The sequence below is a fragment of the Stenella coeruleoalba genome (genome assembly GCF_951394435.1).
Source record: "Stenella coeruleoalba genome assembly, chromosome: 7".
Taxonomy (NCBI): domain Eukaryota; kingdom Metazoa; phylum Chordata; class Mammalia; order Artiodactyla; family Delphinidae; genus Stenella; species Stenella coeruleoalba.
In genome coordinates this window covers 95,015,530-95,038,257 of record NC_137153.1, presented here as the reverse complement: position 1 = coordinate 95,038,257, position 22,728 = coordinate 95,015,530, and the positions used below count along the sequence as shown (strand labels likewise).

General features: G+C 43.6%; 1 protein-coding gene across 4 annotated transcripts in view; it reads left to right on the top strand.

Moving 5' to 3' along the window:
- The window catches only part of ABCA1 (ATP binding cassette subfamily A member 1), a 182,921-nt gene that overhangs the window by 58,080 nt on the left and 102,113 nt on the right, over nt 1-22,728 (top strand). For all 4 annotated transcript variants that reach the window (XM_079925542.1, XM_079925541.1, XM_079925543.1 and 1 more), the window contains 2 exons: nt 9,061-9,223; nt 19,546-19,639. In XM_079925542.1, coding sequence (XP_079781668.1) covers nt 9,158-9,223; nt 19,546-19,639 — 160 coding nt within the window. In that variant the 5' untranslated portion in view covers nt 9,061-9,157. The remainder of the gene's footprint in view (nt 1-9,060; nt 9,224-19,545; nt 19,640-22,728) is intronic.

Here is a 22,728-nt window from a genome sequence, read left to right as displayed (position 1 = left end):
GCCATCTGTGGACAAAGAAGGGAGAAGAGAGATTCCTTTAATAAACTGCCCGTTTTGTGTCCCGTCCTTGATGAATGCTTTACCCTGTGAAGTCAGCAGCACTCATCATTGTCAATAGCTGCCGTTTGCTGGATACTTGCTTTGTTCCAGGAACTGGCTAAATATTTTATATACATTATTTGTTCTATTTAATGGAGAGGATACAGGGACTCAGAATCCCTAGGGTCCCAGAGCAGGTGAGGAGCAGAGTCAGGATTCAAAACCTGCTTTCTCTGACTCCAAAACCTCCCTTCTGTCTACCGGGCCAGTTAATTCAAGAAAATAAGAGTTAAGGACATCTGGGGAAGTTTGCTGCACAGCGGCATTGGCCTGCAGGAAGTAGAAGGCGGTGAAGGGATTTGGGTTTGTCTGTCCCCAAGTCCTTTGAGCACTGTTATGGGAGATTGGGACTGACATATATATACTAATATGTATAAAATAGATATAACTAATAAGAACCTGCTGTATAAAAAAATAAATAAAATCAAATTCAAAAATTAAAAAAAAAAAAACTTTTTAGCCTGGGAGAAGGTTGAACATCTGAAGATGTTGACCCTTCCGAGATGTAAACCAAACAAAGTGGTTGTTTTGTTGATACAGTCACCAAGCCTTCTATCATAAAATTCTCTTGGAAAATCCTCCTCCAACAACAGGGAATATTATCCCGTCAAGTTTTTCTGTAAATAAAGGATTGCTCGTGGAGGTGGGCTTGCTTGTGTTTCTGTATCACTCAGGGTGTTTGTGACTTTGACAGTTCCTTCCCTGCAGGGCCCTCTTGCTTTGGCATTATGATTATGGTTGAGAAAATTTTCTTTTCTATGACATGTAATGTTGACAGGTATTTCATTTCTAGGAGAAAGGTTCATTTTTCCTATATGCTACACATCCCCAACCAGGGAAAAAGCAAATAGTTGTATTGATTGCTGAAGTCTTCCTTTGAAGGTTGCTCTGTATTTGTTTAGTGGAAATCAGCAGGGGAAGAAGGGTTATCTCTAACATTTTGTCAGAATTCCTCCATAATTCTACAACAATGAAACAAGAACTTGGGGACAGGACAGATTTGCTTTCAGAAACCCTGGATCTTGTCAGTTTTAGAAGTCCTGAGATGGTTTAGCTGGTAACAACTGGACTGTTGAGAGTGATAAATAGGATCTTTGGTTGTCCAAATATCAGTGACATGATAGAAATAGATTTACCCTTTTTGAATCTCCTTTAAAATAGAATTGTTGACAGCATGAGGAATTATGCTTCTCAAAGGCTCGTTACAGATTTGTACAGTATTCATGTATCTCTTCTAGCTGTACGTTTTTATGTATTCATGTCATAACTCTCATTTTGAAAATTAGCTATTAGCAAATACTTTTGTCCAGGAAATTGAATATCTATTTCAGGGTGAAACAAGATGTGCAGTTATCTATAAACTTATTGTTACTAATAATCAAGTAAGTATGATACATTTGGTACTTAAAAAAATATCCCCTTGAGTTACAGATTGTTAGAATTGATACAATTCATTGGATCTGGATTTTTTAAACAGGTATTGTGATAGCAGAGCCTCTTCTAGAATGACAGGAATCTTCGAGAATGATAGAATGGCTTCCTTTTATCCTTGACTTTTATCTTGGAGGATTTCTTACATCTTTCTTTCTCCTTAAATTTGAGTATTAAAATGTTATGGTTTAAGTAGGAACACAGTTTCAGGGGTCACTGAGTACCAGCCCACGGCCTTTCTGCAGGCCTTTAAGGGTCTAGTGGCAACTAAGGACAGTTTCACTGAGTTTGTGGGTCTGCAATATGGTTGGGGAATGCGAGGGAGTAGAATTTCAGGATTAGCATGAACGACCTTACAGGTAGAGAGCTCACTGGCAACTGGAGACCAGGAAAGAAACTGAGGCAGTCAAATTAACTTCAGCCTTAATAAAACTGATGGCTCAGCCTGGGAGAGATCACGGGGTGACTCCACGGGGCGACTCCCCTCCTTCCACCACGGCAGCCGTGTCCTGTCTTCAGTCATGGGTGCAATGAGCCTGTTCTAGACTGGTTTTCTGACTGTCAGTAACTTCACTAGCCTTTTCCCTGAATGTGGCTACTGATCCAGAGACATATACTCAGAGAGGCAATTAAAGAACAGACCTTTTCCAAGCAAGCATGCTCTGGTGGGCTTACAGGTTTCATAGCTTCATTCTTCAGGACCCTCTACATCTCTCTGGAGACGAGATGCAGCAACACCTGTGATCCTTGCATTTGCATCAGCATCTCATGAAGAGGCCATTCGTTGAGCTTTACCGCCAACATGTTTACTACAATTCATATGTGATATAGTTAAATCCTGCCGTAAATCCACCTCCTGCTTTTGTTAACGGCTATGTATTGAGATAAGACATCTAGAAACAGTTTTGTCAGGAGAGATGCTGATCGCTGTTGTCACAGATTTCAACTTCTATCTCACTTCTGGTGACTGTGGGGAAATTTGTCTAACAAAGAAGAACACACACACAAATTTATCTATTTATCTATCTACTTATTTATTTGTTTAAAATTTAGAGAAATAGCTGTCATAAAACGACTGGCTTTGGAAGACGAAAATTAGTTGCTGACTGCATATTTGCGGTGTATGAACTCTTTGGGTAGAACTGATAGGAAAAATGTGTTCAGAAGAAGCAGCAGAATTGTAGGAGGAATATAGTAGTGGGAAAGTGGGAACAGTTGTTGACAAGTTATTTCTTGAGAAACCTGCGGGCCAGCTCTAACTCTAGGGGGTGAGTCTGGGCAGGCCACTTGCTTTCGGGGGCCTTGGCTTCTCTATAAGATTGGGGTGTGGTGGAAGCGGGTCTCCAAAGCCACAGTGAACTCTTTCTATCAGCTGGGGGTTGGCCTTGCACAAGGTTGTCCTCTTCTGCCTTGTGGAGCCGACTTCTCTGCTCCAGTGAGAAATGGCGGCTGTGTGGTCCCCACTGGAGACCGTCCTCTCCTGGAGCAAGCAGGCTAGAGGGTTGGCTCCCACCCTTTGACAGAACCTCAGTCTCATGTGCTCACAGCGTTCTTGCAGGAAGGAAAAAGACCAACCAACCCTTGGTTACTGCACAAACTAAGAGTTTCGGGTAGCAGTGTAAGCACGTGCAGTTTTTTTCCCTTACTACGTTTCTGTAGACAGATTTCATGCTCTAGGAGGGTAGAAGGCAGTCATGGGATGTAGTTCCTGTTTTCCATTTGACTTCACTAAGTGGGAAAAAACCCTCCCACCTTGTCTTTCTAGCATGTCTGCCTCTTCCTCTTTCCTCCTTTCTTCTTTATATTTCTCATGCTCTTTGAAACTTACATGTGAAGTTCAAAAGGGCCAAATGTTTTGGTGAGGAAGGGGGTTGGGGGAGCAGCGCAGTAGGTGCTGATTGGGGTCGTCATTTCCCCCACGGCACCAGGCTTCCTGTGAACCTATATTTTTTCTTTTGCCAGCATCACTGAGTCTGTCTGACATTTCAGGTTTTGGTTTAGGGAAAAGTTAAAAGAATTCACGATCCCAGCTGTCACTTGGTGACCCTTTTGCCAGTAGCATATGGCACACTCTCGTTTCACTGAAGAAAGGAGTTACCCAGCCCTCGTTACTTTCTGCCTGCTTACTCTGCTTTATTTTTCTTCATTACTCCTATCACCCACTGCCTTAACAACACTGTTATTTGTCTGTTTTATACGTCCTTGCTAGAATAGAAGGTCCATGAGGGCAGGAACTTTGCCACTTTTGTTCACTGCTGAATCTCCAATGTCTGGAACAGCACCTGCACATATAGGCATTCAGTAAATATTTGCTGTGGCTAATGGCAGCCTTGCAGAGTTAAGGCTGCAGTTGTTCGTGGAATGAACAGGGGGTGAAGATTTTATTCACTATTTACCTTCCTAGGGAATCACACAATAGTCAAGCTTTACACTATGCAGTACTTAGGTCTTCCAAGGCGTGATTTGACTTGTGGACTATGTTATTATTGTCATAGAATACAAGTTTTTGGGGGGAGGGAGATCAAATTATTGACATATAATTTACATACAGTTAAATTTCGCCTTTTTGCATGTACAGTTAGATGAGTTTTGATAAATGTATATAGTATATGTATAACCACTACCACAGTCATGGTGTATAATATTTCCATCACTCAATGTTCTTTGAGGTCTGTACTCTCCCCCACCCCCTGGCAACCACTGATAGGATTTCTGTCCCCATTGTTTCACCTTTCCAGAAAGTCATACACATAGACTCATACGGTATGTAGTCTATTGCGTCTGGCTCTTTTCTCTCAGCATAAGGCCTTTGAGATTCACCCATGCTGTTGCATGTATTAGTGGTGTAGTCCTTTTTTATTGCTGAGTAGTACTCCATTTTAATTTATTCACTAATTGATGGACATTTGCATTGTTTCCAGTTTTGGCTATTCTATATAAGACTTCTATGGATGTTCCCATACAGGTCTTTGTGTGAACGTATGCTCTCATTTCTTTTGGGTAAATACCTGGGGTGGGATGGCTGGGTTATAAGTCTGTGCATGACTTTACAAGAAACTACCAGAGTATTTTATGAAGGGCCTGTTCCATTTTTCTTTTCCACAAGCAATGTATGCGAGCGCCCGTTGCTCCACATACTAACACTTTTCAATTTTAAAAATTGCAGTAGTTGTAGTGGGTATGCAGTGGTATCTCATTGTGGTTTTAGTTTGCATTTCTCTGCAACTAATGATCTTTGCTTATTTGAGAAGGTCATGGTTCAGCAGGCTGTGGTATTCTCTAGGTATTAATAATTTTAGAATATCAGTGGCACTTGAAGTGAAAATTTTTTTTTTAAATTGGCCAAAGATTTGAACAGTGGCTTCCTCAAGGTCGTGCTGTACAAAAAAGTTTAGAGTATGGAACTATGTTGAATTTTGGCAAAGCGTGATCCACCTGGGTGACTGATGCAAAGACCTAGAGAGAGAGCGCCTCGCACTTGGCATGAAGGTGGGGAGAAAGCAGATTTCATGGTTCCTCTGGCCTTGGGAGGGCCTTAGCTAAACCTGTTAGTGGGAAGCCTAGCTAGATTGAGTTACACTTTCCCAGATGTCCCAGGAGTCACCTGGGAAGCTCAGCAGTCCTTGTGGCCATCACAAGTGTGTGGTGAACATAGAGCCCCCTCCCTGGGGACAATTTGCCTGAATCAGTTAATCAGGCTTGAAAAACTGGTTATCACGGGCCCAGGAATGCCACCACCCTTCCATCCTGAATCCCTATTTCTCATGCCCATCTGTAGCTAATTAATTGAGCAAATATTCCCTGAGGGCTTACTCTATGCCTGATACTGTCTTGCATGCTGGGGAAAACTGCTATGAAGAAAGAGGTCCTGTGGACTCAGAAAGTGGCAGAAACGATGCAAGCGAAAACAGAGGCTGCCCTGGGTGCACCTAGGAGGGGCTCCTAACTGAGTGTCGTCAGGACAGGATACTAAAGTTGAGGAGGAGTTGGCCAGGCTGACAGTGCTGGGAGCAGCAGCTTCAGGACCGGGAGTGCACAGGAGTCCCCGTGGTAGGAGAGAGGGCCGTCCATTTGGAGCCGTGGGTAGTTTTGCGGGACCTGGTTTAGGAGGTGGGGAGTGGTGAGAGAGGAGGCTGGAGTCATCGGGGAGACCAGCTAAACCAAGGTGAGGACTGGACTTTATCCTCAGGGTGGTGGGGTGCTGGCAGAGGTTTTAAGTGGGCGAGTGGCATACCTGGAACTTGGGTTTAGTGGAATAACTTTGGTTGCTCTGGGATAAACGGATGGAGGGGGCAAGACCGGAGGCAGGGAACCCAGGGAAGTGGCTGTTTTGGTCACGCAGGAGCCAGAAGAGGGTGCCCTATTGACTGGCTGTGATTGTGAAGTAGGACCCTTTCCAGCCAGTAACTGGAAATGTGCATAAGGGCAGAAGCGAGTGTGCTACTAGCTTTGAAACATTGAGAAATCTAGTACATAGTACGGCCTTCTTTTTGGTTTTGGTTTGTTTGTTTGCTTCCTTGGAAAACTGATGTAGAAATGTCCCTTGGGCTTCAGTTACCTGAGCAGAGGAGTTCGGGCATTGCCAAACCCTCCTCTTTGGGCAAAATCGCTCCCAGCAGTGGTCACCATGTCCTGAGGTGGGAGGAGGGGATTATGCGGGAGGCCGAGGGCTGTGTCAAGGTGGGCAGGGGAAGTGGGGCAAGAAGCCTGCCTGTTGGTATCCAGCGAAGCCAGAGCAGGACCTTCTACTGCTGCTCCAGGCTACTTCTCGCTGACTTCTCTGCGTGTCTGCTGGAGGGTCTCTGAGGCCAGAATCCATGTCTGGAGACCCAGAAACTCTGCTTTAGGAAAATATTCTCCAAAAAACCTCCTCCTGGCCGTTCTCTTCTCGTGAACATTCTATAGAGGCATGTCTTCTTTTCCTCTGAGATTCTCCACTCAGATTGAGGGGATCCTGTGTCCTGGTTTGGGCCTGGGGGTCTCTAACACTAGGCCATTCTGATTTCATCCTTCCTACTTTGCCAGAAACCCACATTGGACTAGCTAGAAATAATGGAGTAGAAAAGATTGTTTAGACAGGATATAACCATTTCTCTGTTAGAGGGTACTGATAGACCAGAGAAAGAAAAGTGGGGAGAAGGGAACTCATTTCTTTGGCACTTACAGCGTGCCATGTACTTTGTTGGGGACTTACTTATATTGTCTCATTGAATCCATTGAATAGCATGCAAGGTAGGTGTTGTCACCCCCATTCTATAATGAGGAAATTGATGCTCAGAGAGCATAAAGATTTGGCCAAGGGCACATAGTTGGGAAGCTGGACATAATTCCTATCTAGGCTCTCTTTCTGCTAAGTTAATTTTCCTTTTTAAATTACAAACTTGTGTTTCAACCTCCTCATTGTTACCTTGGGGATCTGAAAAGATTCTTGTAGCTTCTAAATTAACTAAGTGATTCCTGGAGAGCAGCTTTTGCATGAGAAAAATCTAGCTAATTATTTATTTCTGTGTTTCTGGAATGCAAGCCCTGTCCTAGGCCACTTTCAAAATAATTTGGGATTGCAAGCACGCAGCTCACAATCGAATTCTGGCTCTCAGTGCTTGGAGGCCAGTTGCCATCTTTAAACAACAAATTGTGGATGGACACAGTGCTGATTTAATTCTTCTTTTTGGAGTGAGAATTTTTTTCGGGGGGGTGGCATCTGTGTCCATTTAGAGTTTTGCTGAGCAAACAATAAAGAAAAGAAATAGGGGAACTTCTCCGATGGCGCAGTGGTTAAGACTCCACGCTCCCAATGCAGGGGGCCCAGGTTTAATCCCTGGTCAGGGAACTAGATCCCACAGGCATGCCACAACTAAGAGTTCACATGCCACAACTAGGGAGCCGGTGAGTTGCGACTAAGGAGCCTCCAAGCCGCAATGAAGGAGCCCGCCTGCTGCAACTAAGGAGCCCACGTGCCAAAACTAAAGAGCCCAAGAGCCACAACTAAGGAGCCCACCTGCTGCAACTAAGACCCAGTGCAACCGAATAAATAAATACATCAATAAATAAAAAGAAAAAAGAAGTAGGTCCTAAGACTTGACTATTTCAGAGGAATCCCTGATTCGTTGGCTTGTCAATGAATGAATTAAAATACATAATAGTAGAGTCAGTCCTTCTTCTCAGACACTGCAGACTCCTTCCATTCCCTCTTCTTTTGTAGAAGTTTTTAATCCAGGTCCTTGTGGGGTGGGGACCAAGACGGTAAAATCCTGCTATAGATCACCCTTTGCACTGAGGTCTGTTTGGACCCACAGACGTTTAGTGCAATACTTGGTTTTGTATGCACAAATGGTCACTACATTCTTAGCTGTTTTTGCTGTTTGTTCCTCAGGCCTAATATCCCACCTCTACTCCACCAGAGGCCACAATGATTAAATGAGCCATTTTAGAGGTAAAGCCGGTTTCTGATTTCTGCTAAGCGTTCATGACTGTGAAGTGGCATCAGGGCCTAGCTTTGACCTGTGCATCCCTCCCTTCTTCCAGTTTTCATTTTTCACCCTTTCCCCAACTTTAATTTTAGTATGACTACCTGGGATTATTCCAGTATTAAATGAATACCATTGTTGAGGGGGCAGCAGGGACACACAGAAGGTTGTATCCCCTGTTTATGAGAACCCCCCCACCCCAGGATGGCAAAACAGTCCTCCAAGGAGGCACCTGTGACACCTGACAAGGAGTAGGCGGGTCCTGTGTGCAGGTGCAGGTGTAGCAAGGCCAGAAGTGTGCATATGTCCGGACAATGGGAGCTTGTCAGTTTCACAGGTGATGCTCTCCATCTGCCTTGGCTGCCTTGTTTTTCTCAATGAGATATTGTTTTCTTTCCACACACACACAGCACTGGCGTGGTCCTCATCACCTGGGAGCCAGGTGTCCGTGGCCTTTCCTTGGTGTTTACGCACACCATCTAAGACATCATCACATCTAAGACACGCTGTGACTTTTTCCAGATTAGGAAACTGCTTTATCGATGGTGCCATTTATCGCCAGAAGGACTCAACTTTGGAACTAGATGAAAACGTAGTTTGCAGCAAATTTCAGGGAATAGCATAAGTCACTCCAGCTTCAAGGCAAAATTTATAAATGATGCTGACATTTTCTGAGAGGGGAGGCATTTTCTTAGAGAAGGGAGGCAGGTCTCTGGGATTCCAATATGCCCTTTGCAATCTCAGGGTTTTGGCCACCTAAGGTTGCTCACGTAGGTCTGCCTTCATAAGTGCATTTTTCATTCCCAAATGATGACACCCGTGGAGCTCAATTGATTGGGATAATAATGGCTCACTTCCAGGCTACTGCCAGAAAGCCTGCAGAATCCCTGTTTACCAGAGACCCCAAGGCTAGACGTTGGGGACTCATGCCTTATGCAAAAGTAGTCATGAGGCAGAGCTGGGTTTGAGGGCTCAGGTGAGAGGGCTGGTGCAACAGCCCTCACTGGCGTATAGCTTTGCAGCAAAAACTGACGGCGCTCTCCTCTCTTGCTTTATCTTTCAGTTAATGACCAGCCACAGCGTCCCCACTGTGAGCTCCGGCCACTTCCTCCACGGGCTCCCGAGCCTTACGCAGGCTCTGTGGTGTCGGCTGAGGTAACATGGCTTGTTGGCCTCAGCTGAGGTTGCTGCTGTGGAAGAACCTCACTTTCAGAAGAAGACAAACAGTAAGCATGGGTTTCTCTGGGGGTCCTCCCATGCTTTTCTTCCTGATTTTGAGTTGGGAGGGGAGGAGGGGGGAACGGGAGTCTTCTTGGTTTTCTCAAAGTGATTGAATGAATCTGGCCCCGGTGGACACGGGACTGTGTGTAGGGTCCTGATCGAGCCCCGTCGCTTAGCATAGGGGGCAGATTGGCAGCCAGGCAGGAATGATAGCTTTGGTTTGTGCTAGCACCCAGGCCTGAGTTCTGACCTCCGGAATCTGGCACAGAATTGCCCCTTTGCCATCTTCCTCTTAACTTTTGCTGCAGCCCTGGGGGCCACCTGGCTCTCCAAGAGCATCTTATGGTTTCTGGGCAGTGGAAATGAAGTGAGTTCGTGGCCCAGCTCTTAGAGATCAGAGGCTGGATCTGTTAGTGTCAGTGTGGACTCTTTCCTGTCAGCTTTGACTGCAAGCCTGGAGGAATATAAAACTGAGATTTGTTTTATGTCTGTGGAGGGTTCTAAGCCATTCACTTCTGGGTGGGACAGTGATCCTTTCAGTAATCCCGAGAAGGCCATCTTTAACTCTCAGGTGAATGGTGTTTTTCCGTGAGAAGATAAAGGCTATAAGGCCCGGTGATCTCTCTGAAGCTCCGACATCAGCTCTTGGCTTCTCCCTCTCTGAACACTCCTAGAGATCCCGTCCAGTCTCCTGGGTTTAGCCGCACCTCTCTGTAGTAGGCTTCTAAATGTCTGTTTCCTGCCCTGCCTTTTTTCCTGAATTCTAAACCTACATCCCCATTTGGCTGTCCTCACGAAGCTTAACACATCTGCAGCCGAAATGCTCATCTTTCTTAGACTCAAAGAGCTATGAGGGATCTTGGATATAACTTAATTCAGTGTTTCTGAAACTAGACTAATGCTTGGCCGGCCCTTCTTTAAAAGAACAAAAATGTCAAGGTCCTCCTTCGTTCACTAAATTTATTTTTTTATTATAATGTTACTTAAATATGAACGTATGTGAAACTAGATATAAACCCCTTATTCTTACAGGCCATATGACCCATACAAACTTAAAAATTAAATGCAAAAAAAATTGCAAAGCCAGTACTGTTAATGTAGTAAGGCAGCTGACACTGTTTAGCTGAAGCCATATTATAGGTAACAATGTGACTATGGTAGTGAATGCTTATTCGTTTGAGTTTGGACAGTCTATATTACTAAGTGGTAATGATTCACTTTTCCAATCATTTTTTCCAGTGACCTTCATTTGATATCATTTGGCTTTCATTTGGTCCAATCTCATCATTCACAAGTTGCGTTTGCATCTGTGCCTTTCTTATCGGTCTGCTACAATTATATTGGTGCTAACACAGTCACAAACACAAATATAAACTTAGGCTTGAAATCTTGTGCCAGAACTTTGTTATAAAGTAGGCATTCAGAAAAATCCAGATATGTTTATTCACATTTGCTTAGATGACCATTGAAATGAAAACACAAAATTTTAAAATCCTGACATAGAACTCATATATAATCCCTCATGGATATGTGTGTATATGTGTGACTCTAGAGTCGGTTCTCTAAACCACTATGTCAGGTTGCTCTTCAGTGGTATTATTGGTTTTTCTATCTTCAGTCTTGAAGTTTCTAACCTCTTTCTTGCCTTTGCCTCTGCCTCCTATGGCTCTTTCCAGGTCCTGGTGTTCCAAAGACCTATACGTTCACCTCTTAATCTCATTTCTTAGCTACTGTGTGGTCCAGGTCCGCTGCCTCTTCTCCTCATGGTGGCAGCAGCCCACGTGATGGGCAACTGTCTCTGCTGTGCTGTGTCCATTAGCCGGTGAGTAGGGGAAAGAACTATATCATCTTAGTGATGCAAGGTCTCAAGGGCAGTCGAACCCAAACCTGTCATTTTACAGATAAGAACACTGAGGTACAAAGCAGGGAAGGGATTTCCTCAAGGTCAACCAAGAATCAGGAGCACAGTGTCCTGGAACAGGATTTGGGATTGGGCCATCCAGGCGGGGCCAGTCTCTACTAGTCTTGCTGCTTCTTGCTCAATATTGCTTATCAGTTTAAAAAGCATTACGAGTAGAGATAGGCGGGCTTAGTCAAAGGCAATTTTTGGCCTTGCGGCAGAGTTCTTGTTGAAAGAGTAAGAAGGAGACAGTATCCTGACACAAAAGGGCTTTTCTAGGTGTTACACCTACTGCCTGTTAGCTTGTCCTCCCTTCCAGATTTCGACAGGAAATCTATTTCGCCAAACCAGAAACAAAGGGTGGTTTATTTCAGGTTGCACATGCTTAGGTTGTCACAGCTGGAAAGATCTGACCTGCTTCTTGTACAGCTGATGGGATTGGGGTTTGGGGTAGGGGATAGGGGTCCAGAGTGGGTGGGTCATGGAAGTAGCACCAGAACCAATTTCCTGGTGGCCCTACAGGCACAGGCCCTTTTTTTAGCAGGCTTTGCCTTATCTGCATGAAAGATTTAATGCCCATGGATCTCAAGTGCTGGCTGTAGCTACTTCCCAATCCACCTGGCTTGGATCTCTAGATACATTGTTTTATAGACAGTGGAACTTGTTTAGGGTTTTGGTAACACTTTGTTAGCTCACATAGTCAGAATGAGCTCTGCCCAGTAGGCAGGGGAAGAAGTTAGCAGCTCCAAATAGTTCTTGCCCACAGTGTATGGAAAACCATTGCTTGATTTCCTCCTTCTGAGATCCTGGATGTACACACTTGGCCCCAGAGCCTGGCACCGGGGATATGCTTAATAAGTATTTGCTGAACAGGGGTAAATGCATTAAATGGGCCATTAGTTTACAGGTCTCAAAGAGGCTCCCCTGCTATAGGGGCCTTGTGTGCAGGGAGATGGGAAGAAAGATGTAAAAGCTGGGTGCTGAACAGTAAACCCTGAGCAACCTTCCTGAAAGGCGGCCGTTTGCCCTTTCACTCTGTGTCCTTGTTTGCTAATGAATCCTGGGGACCTCTCTCTTGTGCTCCCATTATGCAGACTTATGGGGACCATCAGCCAGGGGTAGATTTCAGCTGTTCCTGTTGGGCAAAGAATACATTGAAATTGAGTTGCATAAGTTGGGTGCAAAGCTCAGTTTGGGTCCAAAGTAACGGTTAACTTGTGTGGGTGGCAGTCACTGAGCACAAACAGGGCTTGGGACAGGAAGGGCGAGGGGCTTCAGAGTTCTCCGGGTCCTCATCTGGTTTTAGGCCGAGCCAGAGGCCAAGGTCCCCATGGAACAGATGGGACAGGTTACGGCCATATGGCCTCTCCTTTTTGCCTTTGCCATTAATTTTCTCATTTAGATCTGTTTAGCTGTGTGTCTGGGAAAATAGATAATTCTAATTTCTGCATATATCAATATTAAGAGTATCAATATTTGAGGATTGTTTAATGACAAGGAATAGCTATCAAATAAATAAAAATTAAGACTCCTCATTTAAGAGCCGCTAGAGAATTTTATAGCATAGACACAAACTTTCTACACCTCCTCCCGGCTTCCAATTTCACCTGATACATTTCTTTCCTGTCCTTAGTCCTGGCCTGGCATTGCTGGTTCAAATCCAGATAAGAATTCTAATTATTATCTATTTCTAATTCAATTCTAATTCCAGCTTGGCCACTATATGTCTCAATGGCTCAGGGAAACTCATTTTTCCTGAGTTTTAGTTTCCACTTCTTTGGAATGAGGAAAGTTAGAACAAATAGCCATTTATTGTTTCCTTTGGATAGATATTTATTGAACATCTACTGCACGTAAGATAGTGTGCTGGGTATACAGGCAGGATCCCTGCCCTCATAGAGCTTACGGTTCAGTGAGGGAAGCAGATATGAAGCACATTATCACATAAGTAGAAATTTCATAACAAACTGTGATACGTGCTATGAAGGAAAAAAACCAAACTGTCCTACTATGTTAGGTACTACCAGACTGAGGATAGGGAGTTAATTTAGAATAGAAGGTCATGACATTTAAGCTGAGAGCCTTGAAGTTCGAGCAGCAGTTAGCCAGGGGAAAATCGGGAGCTCAGCCGTCAGGCCACTGGATTCCAGGCAGAGAGACAGAGGGTGGCCATGGGCCTAACGCACGTCCTGGAGTCAAAGAACTGGAAAGCCAGTGGCACTGAAGGAAGACTGGCTGGGGGTGAGTTGGGAGTCACCAGGGGCAGATCATGCAGCCATGGAGCTGAGCAAGGGCAGCTGAATTTTATTTTATGTGCAGAAGGAGTCCCTGAGGTAGATAGGTCATGATGACGAGGGTCAGATGGTGTGGTCCTTGGCACTGAGGGGACTTGAAGGACGATAGCCCAAGGAGACAATTATAATCATTACTTACATACATACATACATACATACATACATACCATTTTGTGCTGTTTTCCTCTTTCATTTAACATCATTTGGCATATATGTTGCCATGTTTCCAAATAATGTACATATTTATAATAATGATTCTTGATGTGTAGGCTGTGTTTTGTACTTTTGAAAGTACTTTTGTATCCGTTATCTTCTTGATTTTCACAGCAATTCTGAGAGGTATGCATTACAATTTCTGTTGCACAGGTGAAGAAAGTGTTATAAGTTAGTAAATTAGTAAGAGGAGGGGCTGGATCTTTTGGGCCCAAATCTGCCATGGGATAATGCCACTGACATTCCTGGTAGCGTTACAGTAGTCCATCAATGCAGTTTTTATTTTGTAAGTTCACACCCTATTGCCAACATTCAGATGTTTCCCGTGTTTGCTGTTATACATAAACTACTATAAAGACTTTATACATATAGCCTTTTCTTATTTTTAGATTATTTCCTTAGGCCAGAATCTCAGAAGTACGATTCCTAGGTCCAAGGAAATGGCCCTTGACATATACGATCAGATGTCCTTCCGAAGGATCAAACCAATTTAAAAATCCACCATCACCACATGAGGCTTTACAGTTCTCGGAGGGCAGGCGTGGTTTTCAGATTTCTTTTTCCCTCCAGCATTTCTCTGATTTGATCTTTAAGATTTCACTTTAATTTTTCCAGACTTAATTGAGGTATATATCGATAAGTATTTTTCATCGTGATGCTGATATAGCCTGGAGTGTGCTATTGCTTTGATGAACATCCTGTTAACTGGGAAAATTCATTGTCTCCCATTTTACTTTTTTAACCTCTCAGAATAGTCTCTCATATTTTTATCTGTTTCTTTTCCCCATTGAATCGTATTACCTTATCAAGTTCTAAAAGTAGCCTAGCACTATTTTAATGCCCCAAGGACATTGGGTAATGTCTAGAGATATTGTTTGGCAGTTACAGTCCTGGGCCAGGGGTGGTTGGTACTGTTGGTTCTGGCGGGCGGAGGCCAGGGATGGGGGAAACATTCTTCCATTCACAGGAGGGCTCCTTACAACGCTTATCTGGCTCCAAATGTCAATAGTGCTGTTGAGAGAAACCCTGCTCTAGAAACACTCGCTCACATTATCCCCATGTTGTTGCTGAGGAGTAACGAGGTGGAAAGTCCCCAGAGCAGCTCAGTGTAGCAATTTACTGAAACATCAGAATTTTTGTTTTAATACCCAACCTAAAAGAAGGCTTCTGAGTTTCTAACTTTGGTAAGAAGCATCTTTTGAACACGGTGTTCCTCTCCATCTCCTCTGCCTCGTGGTGGGGGCAGGTGTGGAGGGAGGTGGGTAGGTAGCATCAGACCAAGATTTAGAAAAGTTTTCTAGTTTTCTATAGGAGTGTGTAGCAGTAAAGCATCAGTCTTATTTCCAAGCTATTGGGTTGGCCAAAAAGTTCGTTTGGGTTTTCCATCTGATATGGAAGACCCAAACGAACTTTTTGGCCAACCCAAATATTTATGAGGGCCTATTCTGAAGGAAAAATGCTAAGCTTAGAGATGGGGGAGAAATCTGATTTTGACAATGAGTGGAGCCAGTATGGCATTCCTGGCAGAAGTCAAATTGGGTTTCTAGAGGGAGGCTATTAGGAAAAGAAGTACCTAGAACAGCCCCCTGAGTTTGGAAGGCAAATTCTATGTTCAATGACAGAAATAATTTTAGAGGTTCAGAGTAAAAGTGCACGGAGAGAATTGTGTGTCACGAGCTCTCTGGTTTGAGTGCTGGCTCTTGGAGATGGTCTCTTCATTCATTCATACATGTTAGTATCTCAGCTCAGCATGGCTTATAAAGATCAAGATCTAGATACTCTGGTAACGGGGCAGGGGGTAAGGAGACTGGGGTGCATAGTGGCTAAGAACACACCCTTGAGTTGGACTGGCTTTGAATTCTGGCTCTGCCGTTTACCAGGCTTGTATCTTTGGGCAATTTATTTACTCTTTCAGCCTCAGTTCCCTCATCTGTGAACTGGGTATTATAATAGTGCTAATGGGGTTATTTGAAGATTAAATGAGTTCATCTATGTTAAGCACTTAGAACACTGATACATGGTAAGACCTACTTAAGTGTTAGCTGTCATTATGGTTGTCAATCTTTTCCTTACCTCTTTCCCTAATCTGCTTACACCCACTGGCTTCAGTTGCTAAAAATGAGTTGCAAGATTTTCTTCGTGCTCTTTGCTATCAGTGCCATGGGAAAGATCCATTCTTTTTTTTTTTTCAATCAATCAGCGTATTTTGAGCATCTGATCCCCTATTGGATCCTAGATGTGGGGCTACAGAGATGTCCAGGAACATAAACTTTGATTCATTGGGTCAGATCAGTGCCCAGGAGGGCTGGTGAGTGCCAGACTCCTCTTAAGTGGCCATCTTGTAAGGTATATATCTCAGACATGGCTCTGTGAGAGGCAGGATGATGGGTGCAAAAGCACGTCGGGGTCAGTAGATCTGGGTTCAAACGCTGGCGCACTCTTTTACCAGGCTATGTATGGCTCATAACCTGCCCCAATCTTACTTTCTTCACTATCTAACGATACCAGCTACCTCACAAAGTTCTTGTGAAAATATTAGAGATGAGTTATATAAATCCCTGGTACACAGTAGGTGCTCAGGATTGGCTGTAACTATCATAAGCTTTTGGGCCATGAGCTCATTTTACCTCTGTGGAACCTGTTGGTATTTTTTGACTGTGCCACCTAGTGGGGTCATTTCCTACCTGGGCCACATGAGTTGGGCAAAACTAGCTGCTAATCTCAACCCTGCCACTGACTTTCTCTGTGACTTACCCTTCCTTGAGCTTTAGCCTTGCCACATATAAAATACAGACAATAATGGTTCCTACATCTCAGGGTTGTTTGCAGGCTTAAATGAAATAATCCATATATAATGTGCCTGCTACACACTTGACTCTAAAAAAGTAAATGGTAGCTACTAGTTATCGCAAAAGTACACATAGTAGCTTCAGAGCTTCAAGGTTGATGGCTATCTTACTCATATTCTTCATTTAATTTTGGTTTTGTTGGTTTTTTTTTTTTTTTTTTACTTCATTATTCTTTTCTGAATTTATTCACAGTTAAACCGTTTTTTGGAAGTTTTACTCCCGTCTGTTAATATTTGTGAGTGATTTTATTTAGCTGTAAGCTTGGAATGCATACAATTTTGTGTTCCACTTTTTTCACTTAATATTATATGGTTAATAGTGTCTGTGTTTCATAAACCTTGCTGTAGTGACTGCATAATGTATTGTTGAGTAGATGTGACATATTTAATCATTTCTCTATTGCTGTGCAGTTAAGTTGTTTCCAATATTTTGCAATTATAGTGTTTGAATCAATGAGTAACAGTGTATATAGCTTTTTGATATTTTAAACTTAGTTCTGTGGGATGAATTTCTAGGAATATTGTTTGGTCAAGGGGAATAAACATATCTTTTGAATACATATGGCCAAGTTGCTTTCCCAAAGGGCTCAACTGACTTACATTTCCATCTTTATTACTTTGTAAACTTCAGTTCATTCTCTCACTCAACACACATTCTTAAAGCCCTTATCATGCGGCAGGCTCAGTGAGAAGAAAGGGACACTGGAGGAGGAGCCCCTGCTATGCCCAGTGCTGGTAGAGGCTCAGGATACTTGGGGAGCCCAAGGAGGGACTTGCAGCTCAGCTGGTGGAGGAGGCTGAATGTCATTTGAAAGCTTGGAGATTTCACTGTGTGTTGCCTCTTTGGGATTATTTACAGAAATATTTAGCAAGACCAGCCCCATCTTTGGTCTCGGAGACCCCATTGACAGCATGCTTTCTTCCAAAGGACCCATTTGTCTTTTTCTTTTCCTGGTGTGCTATCTAGAGCAAACTGTTCTTCATAGTTATATGGTAACAGCGGTTTTTTGTTTGTTTGTTTGTTCTACTAGAGAAGTAATACATGCTCATTATGGAAAATTTAGAAAACACAGAAAGATGTTTAAAAAAATCACCCATGTTCTTATCATCCAAGGACATCCACTGTCCCCATCCATGTATTTCCTTCTAAAAAGAAGATTTAAAAAAGAGTTTAATGTGGAACCATATCAAAGTTCTTTGGAATGTAAAATACCAGAAATCCAACGACAAATAATAAACAAAAGCTAAAACCAGTCTGAAGCAGAAAGGTTAAATTAATTATGATCTATTCACAGCGCGGAGTATCAAGTGGCCATTAAAATCCATATTTTAAGAGAGTATTTTGTCATGGAAAACACTCCCAGTATGATGTTCAATGAAAAAGCAAAATACAAAATTATATATGCTGTATAATCTCAATTTTGTAGAGAAAAATTTATTATTTATGTATGAATAGGAAAAAAAGACAAAAAATATTAATGGAGAACCATTGTTAGCTTAATTTACTAGGGATTATCTCCAGGAAGTAGGATTAATGGTGATTTATGTTTATTTTTTTCTACTTTTCTGTATATATATTTTTAATTTCAAAATTTCCACAATAAAAATATATGGACTTGGGGATCAAAAAAAATTCTGTTTAAATAAAAGGAGGGATTTCATATCAGTGTTCTCTTGGCTCTGAAGCCAACAGTTGTAGTTACTCTCAACCACAAGGGCCCGTGACTATTCTGGGCTCTTTGGTCTTCATCCTAATTAGAACATCTGAATCCAGAACTGAAAGGAATGAAAGAGGTGAGGCTTCAGGCCGTGGAACTAGTTGTCCAAACACCACAGGTTCAGTTAGATTATGTCTCATGATTTCCATCCTGTTCCTGTGCTTATTTATCCCTTGATAACTCACTGAGGCAGGTTTTTCCTTTAGAGAAACCCCATTGCTTTAACTGGTGGATCACAGTTACATATGTTTAATGATCTTCTAACCCACTGGAGAAGGTGGTGACCAGATCTTGATGGATGGGGAAGGACTTTGCACTCTTCCCAGATCTTTCCAGTCCTGGGGGCACACAGGTCACTATGGAGCTGCATGTGAATTTCCATTGTCCTTTGGAGCCCTATTCTCAGCCCTGCAGGGGGCAACTCTGTGTGTTCCTTTAGAGCCAAGGTGGTGTGTATTTAGCACAAAGCCTGGCCCTCTTCTTTTAACAAATGGTCATAACATACCTGACACTATGCTAAGGCTGGAGATGCAAAGATGACTTGATCCAGTGCTTGCCTTCAGGGTACTCATATTGTAGTGAGGAAGCCAGTGATAAAAACATGATTTCAGGGGCTCAGGGAAACTGTTATGGGAGGAGGATGCATGGGTTACTCTGGGAGCACAGCAGAAGGGCTTCCAGCTCAGCCTGAGATTTTAGTAAAGGAAATTGTGCCTGGTTGAATCTTGAAGGATGAGTGGAAGTGAGCCAGATGAAGCAGGGTGGGAAGCATCTTCCCTTTCGTAGGGAAAACACAGAGGTATGGAATAGTAAGTTATAAGGTGAGAACTGCAAACAATTCAGTATTATCAAAGCTTAGAGAGTGGTAAGAGAGGCTGGAGAAGTTGATCAATTGTTTATTTATTTATTTATTTATTTATTTTTATGGCTGCGTTGGGTCTTTGTTGCTGGGCGCGGGCTTTCTCCAGTTTTGGCGAGCAGGGGCTGCTGTTCGTTGCGGTGCACGGGCTTCTCATTGCGGTGGCTTCTCTTGTTGTGGAGCACGGGCTCTATGTGCACGGGCTTCAGTAGTTGTGGGCTTCAGTAGTTGTGGCTCATGGGCTCTAGAGCACAGGCTCAGTAGTTGTGGTGCATAGGCTTAGTTGCTCTGTGGCATGTGGGATCTCCCCGGACCAGGGCTCGAACCCATGCCCCCTGCATTGGCAGGCGGATTCTTAACCACTGTGCCACCAGGGAAGCTCTGATCAATTGTTTAATTAACTTTTTTTGTGGATTTCCCAAAGCTCAATAGCATTAGGCTTCCATGTTGTTTTGTTTGTTTAATTCACAGTGCTCTGTTTTATTTCCCACTCAGTGTCAGCTGTTGCTGGAAGTGGCCTGGCCTCTGTTTATCTTCCTGATCCTGATCTCCGTGCGGCTGAGCTACCCACCCTATGAACAACATGAATGTGAGTATATGAGCATCCCACCTGAGACTTACTGCTGGCAAGTGGAATCCAGGCAATGGGCATGGGCTAAATGTGACCTCTCCCAAGATGCTATCTTTAGGAAACAGTGCAAATGGCTTGGAACAGAAAAGCTAGGCTTCCGATTGTTTGATAAGGCATGAGCTCAGGAAACCATTTTCAGTCCTAGTAGATGGTGATAATAGTAATTATAATAATAGCCAACATCTGTTTCATGCATTTTCAATCATGAAAGTAAAATAACCTTACTGATAGCTCAGAAAGGGGTAATTAAAAAAGCCCGCCTGCGCGTCTGGAGCCTGTGCTCCGCAGCAAGAGAGGCCGCGATAGTGAGAGGCCCACGCACCACGATGAAGAGTGGAGCGGCCCCCGCTCGCCGCAACTAGAGAAAGCCCTCGCACAGAAACGAAGACCCAACACAGCCAAAAATAAATAATAAAAAAAAAGCCCCCTACGGCAATACCTTAATACCACTATCATCTGGTACCTGCCGGGCTTTTTCATATGCATTATGTCTTTATCACACAGTTGCAAATCATGGAACATTACAATTTTAAGTAGCATTTGTGTAGACCATCTCAGATTGCCTAATATTATTTCATTTGATTCTTATAACAACCTTGTATAATGGACTTTATAATTGCTATCATTTGCTTTAATTTCTTGATAAGTAAATTGGGGCTCAGAGAAGTGCAGGGAATTGCCCGAGGTCACATATGTATCAAGTGACAGTGATGAAATAAAGCTCAGGTCATCTGACTCCCAATCATGTGTTTGGATGACGGCCTTTTCAGTGAGCATAGAGAATACAGTAGTGGCTGAGAACACAAGCTCTAGGTGTCAGGTTACCTAGGTTTGAATCCCGGCTTCAACACAGGTATGTCACCTTGGGGCAAATGGCTTGGCTTCTCTGTACCTGGGTTTCCTCATCTCTATAAAAAGGGAATAATAAGACCTACCCCATATGGTTGTTGTGTTATCCCACAGTCACGGTCTTTCTCTCCTGGCTGGGCTTGCTGGATGGATTAATACTGCAAAAATGTCCCGGTCTAAAAGATCAGCATTTGTGGGGGAAGTTTGGCTGGGACCTCTTTTCCACGGCTCCAGTGACTTTTCCTGTCATTAACCAGCTCTACCCACATCCCACCAGCCCTATAGGTGCGTAGGATACAGTTCTTCAGGGAAGAGGTAGGGCCGGGGTCACCTTTGAAAGGTGTTCTCGGTCTGGTTCCGTGTCTCTCAGGGCACGTAGTGACAGTTATTTACCTGCTAATTTGCTAGTACACATTATACATATTCAAGTTTTAAAAAACCCCGCGAAACCTCAAAACATTCTACCAGATGTGATTTTCTGATTTCACCAAAAAGAAAAAGAGCTTACAATGAAATAATACACACTCAGTTTGTGGGCCTGGAAGGTAACACTGCTTTCTTGTTTGGAACCTCAAAGATCGATGAACAAGTGTGTGTTGGATTTTGTATAAGCATTACCCTAAGCCCCACTGAAGTATACATTTTAGGGAAAACTCAGCTTTTTCATCTGATAAGCTATTCTTTCTCAGGAATTATCACAAGCAGACGAGACAGTGTAAGGGAAATAGTGCAGGCCTTGGTATCAGACAGACGGGTTTGTTTCGATCCTGGCTCTGCCACTTGCTGAGGTTGTGATCTTGTGCAAGTTGTTGAATTTTGACCCAAATCTCTCTGAATCCAGACCATCAATTCTCAGAAATGTTGTGAAATTCCTATGCCTATGGAAGATAGATAAGACTATCTATGTACTTACTGCAACCTTACTTCCTGTTCTCACCACCTTCTAGGGACCTAGCTGGAAGGGCAGAGAGTTAAGGTGAGGCTTACAGAGGTGTCTTGTCTCTAGGAACAAAGGATTGGTATATAATTCTTCCCCATAAATCTTTCCCAGTTTGACCCAGACCCATCAAGGTCCTAATCACTTCCCTGGGTCATGAGACTCCATTAAGCTACTTGATTGTCATCCTGTGCACCAATGCCAAGTCCTTACCCTGCTTTTATTTGCAAATCAGGTGGGACACGACACATGAGGAAGGGTCTTTGCTTCACTCACCAAGGTTTAGACTGAAGCACGTTGTTGGTGTGCTGGACCAACATCACCCTGCCTTTGGTGCCAGTATTTCCTGGAGGTTAAAGGGGAGAATCCCTTGGTCCTTTGAGTATTTGGTTGGTTTACATAAATCTCCCCTGAATGAGGAGCAGCTGACTTAGGCAAGGGACCTTGTTTGGTTTTCCTTGAACTATTAACAGGGAGATAAGGGGATTACAGAGTAAACGTTCAACAGGCCAGAGTCCCTGCAGAGGGTGGCCACAGGGTCCAGATCTTGGTTCATCCTTGCTTTGGATGTTGCCTCTCTGGTTGGAATGTGGATAGAATAAAAAGATAGAAGGACCCCAATATTGAAATGCAAAGTGTAGCAAGTCCTGGCTGTGGGTGAACTTCTGGGGAGACTCTGTTAGCCCATTTGCATGAAAATAGTAAGCTGAATAAAACTGGGTTTCTGCCTGGGGGAGAGGGGGACTGTGTGATGGAAGGAGTGTTCCTGGCTGGGCGAGAGCTAAGGAAGTACTGTTGTAGGCTGGCCACCACAGCGCCTCAGTACCCCTAACGGGCCCATCCACTGAGCCTTAATCTCTGCCAGGCACTTTGCGGCATGCTTTGCTTGTAAAATCTCACTACAGCTCTGCGAAATCGATTGTACTGTTACCACCATTTTATAGATGAGGGAACTGAGGGTTAAGGGGTCCGTGACTTGGCCAAAGTCACTGCTTAGCAAGTTGCAGAGACTGGATGTGAATCCCAGTTGGTTTGACCCTAAAGCCTGAGAAGCTATACGGCTCTCCACTACTCAGAGCCATGGCTCTTAATGGTTGTTAACTCTTTTGGGGTCACAGATAACCCTGAGAATAGGATGAGCGTGGAGCCTCAGCCTTTCTGTCACAGGAATCCACACGTGCTTGGTCTCAGGTTAAGAGCCCCTGGTTCCAGGGCACATTTATCTTGATCCCCGTAAGCAGCCCCATGGCCTTTGACGCAG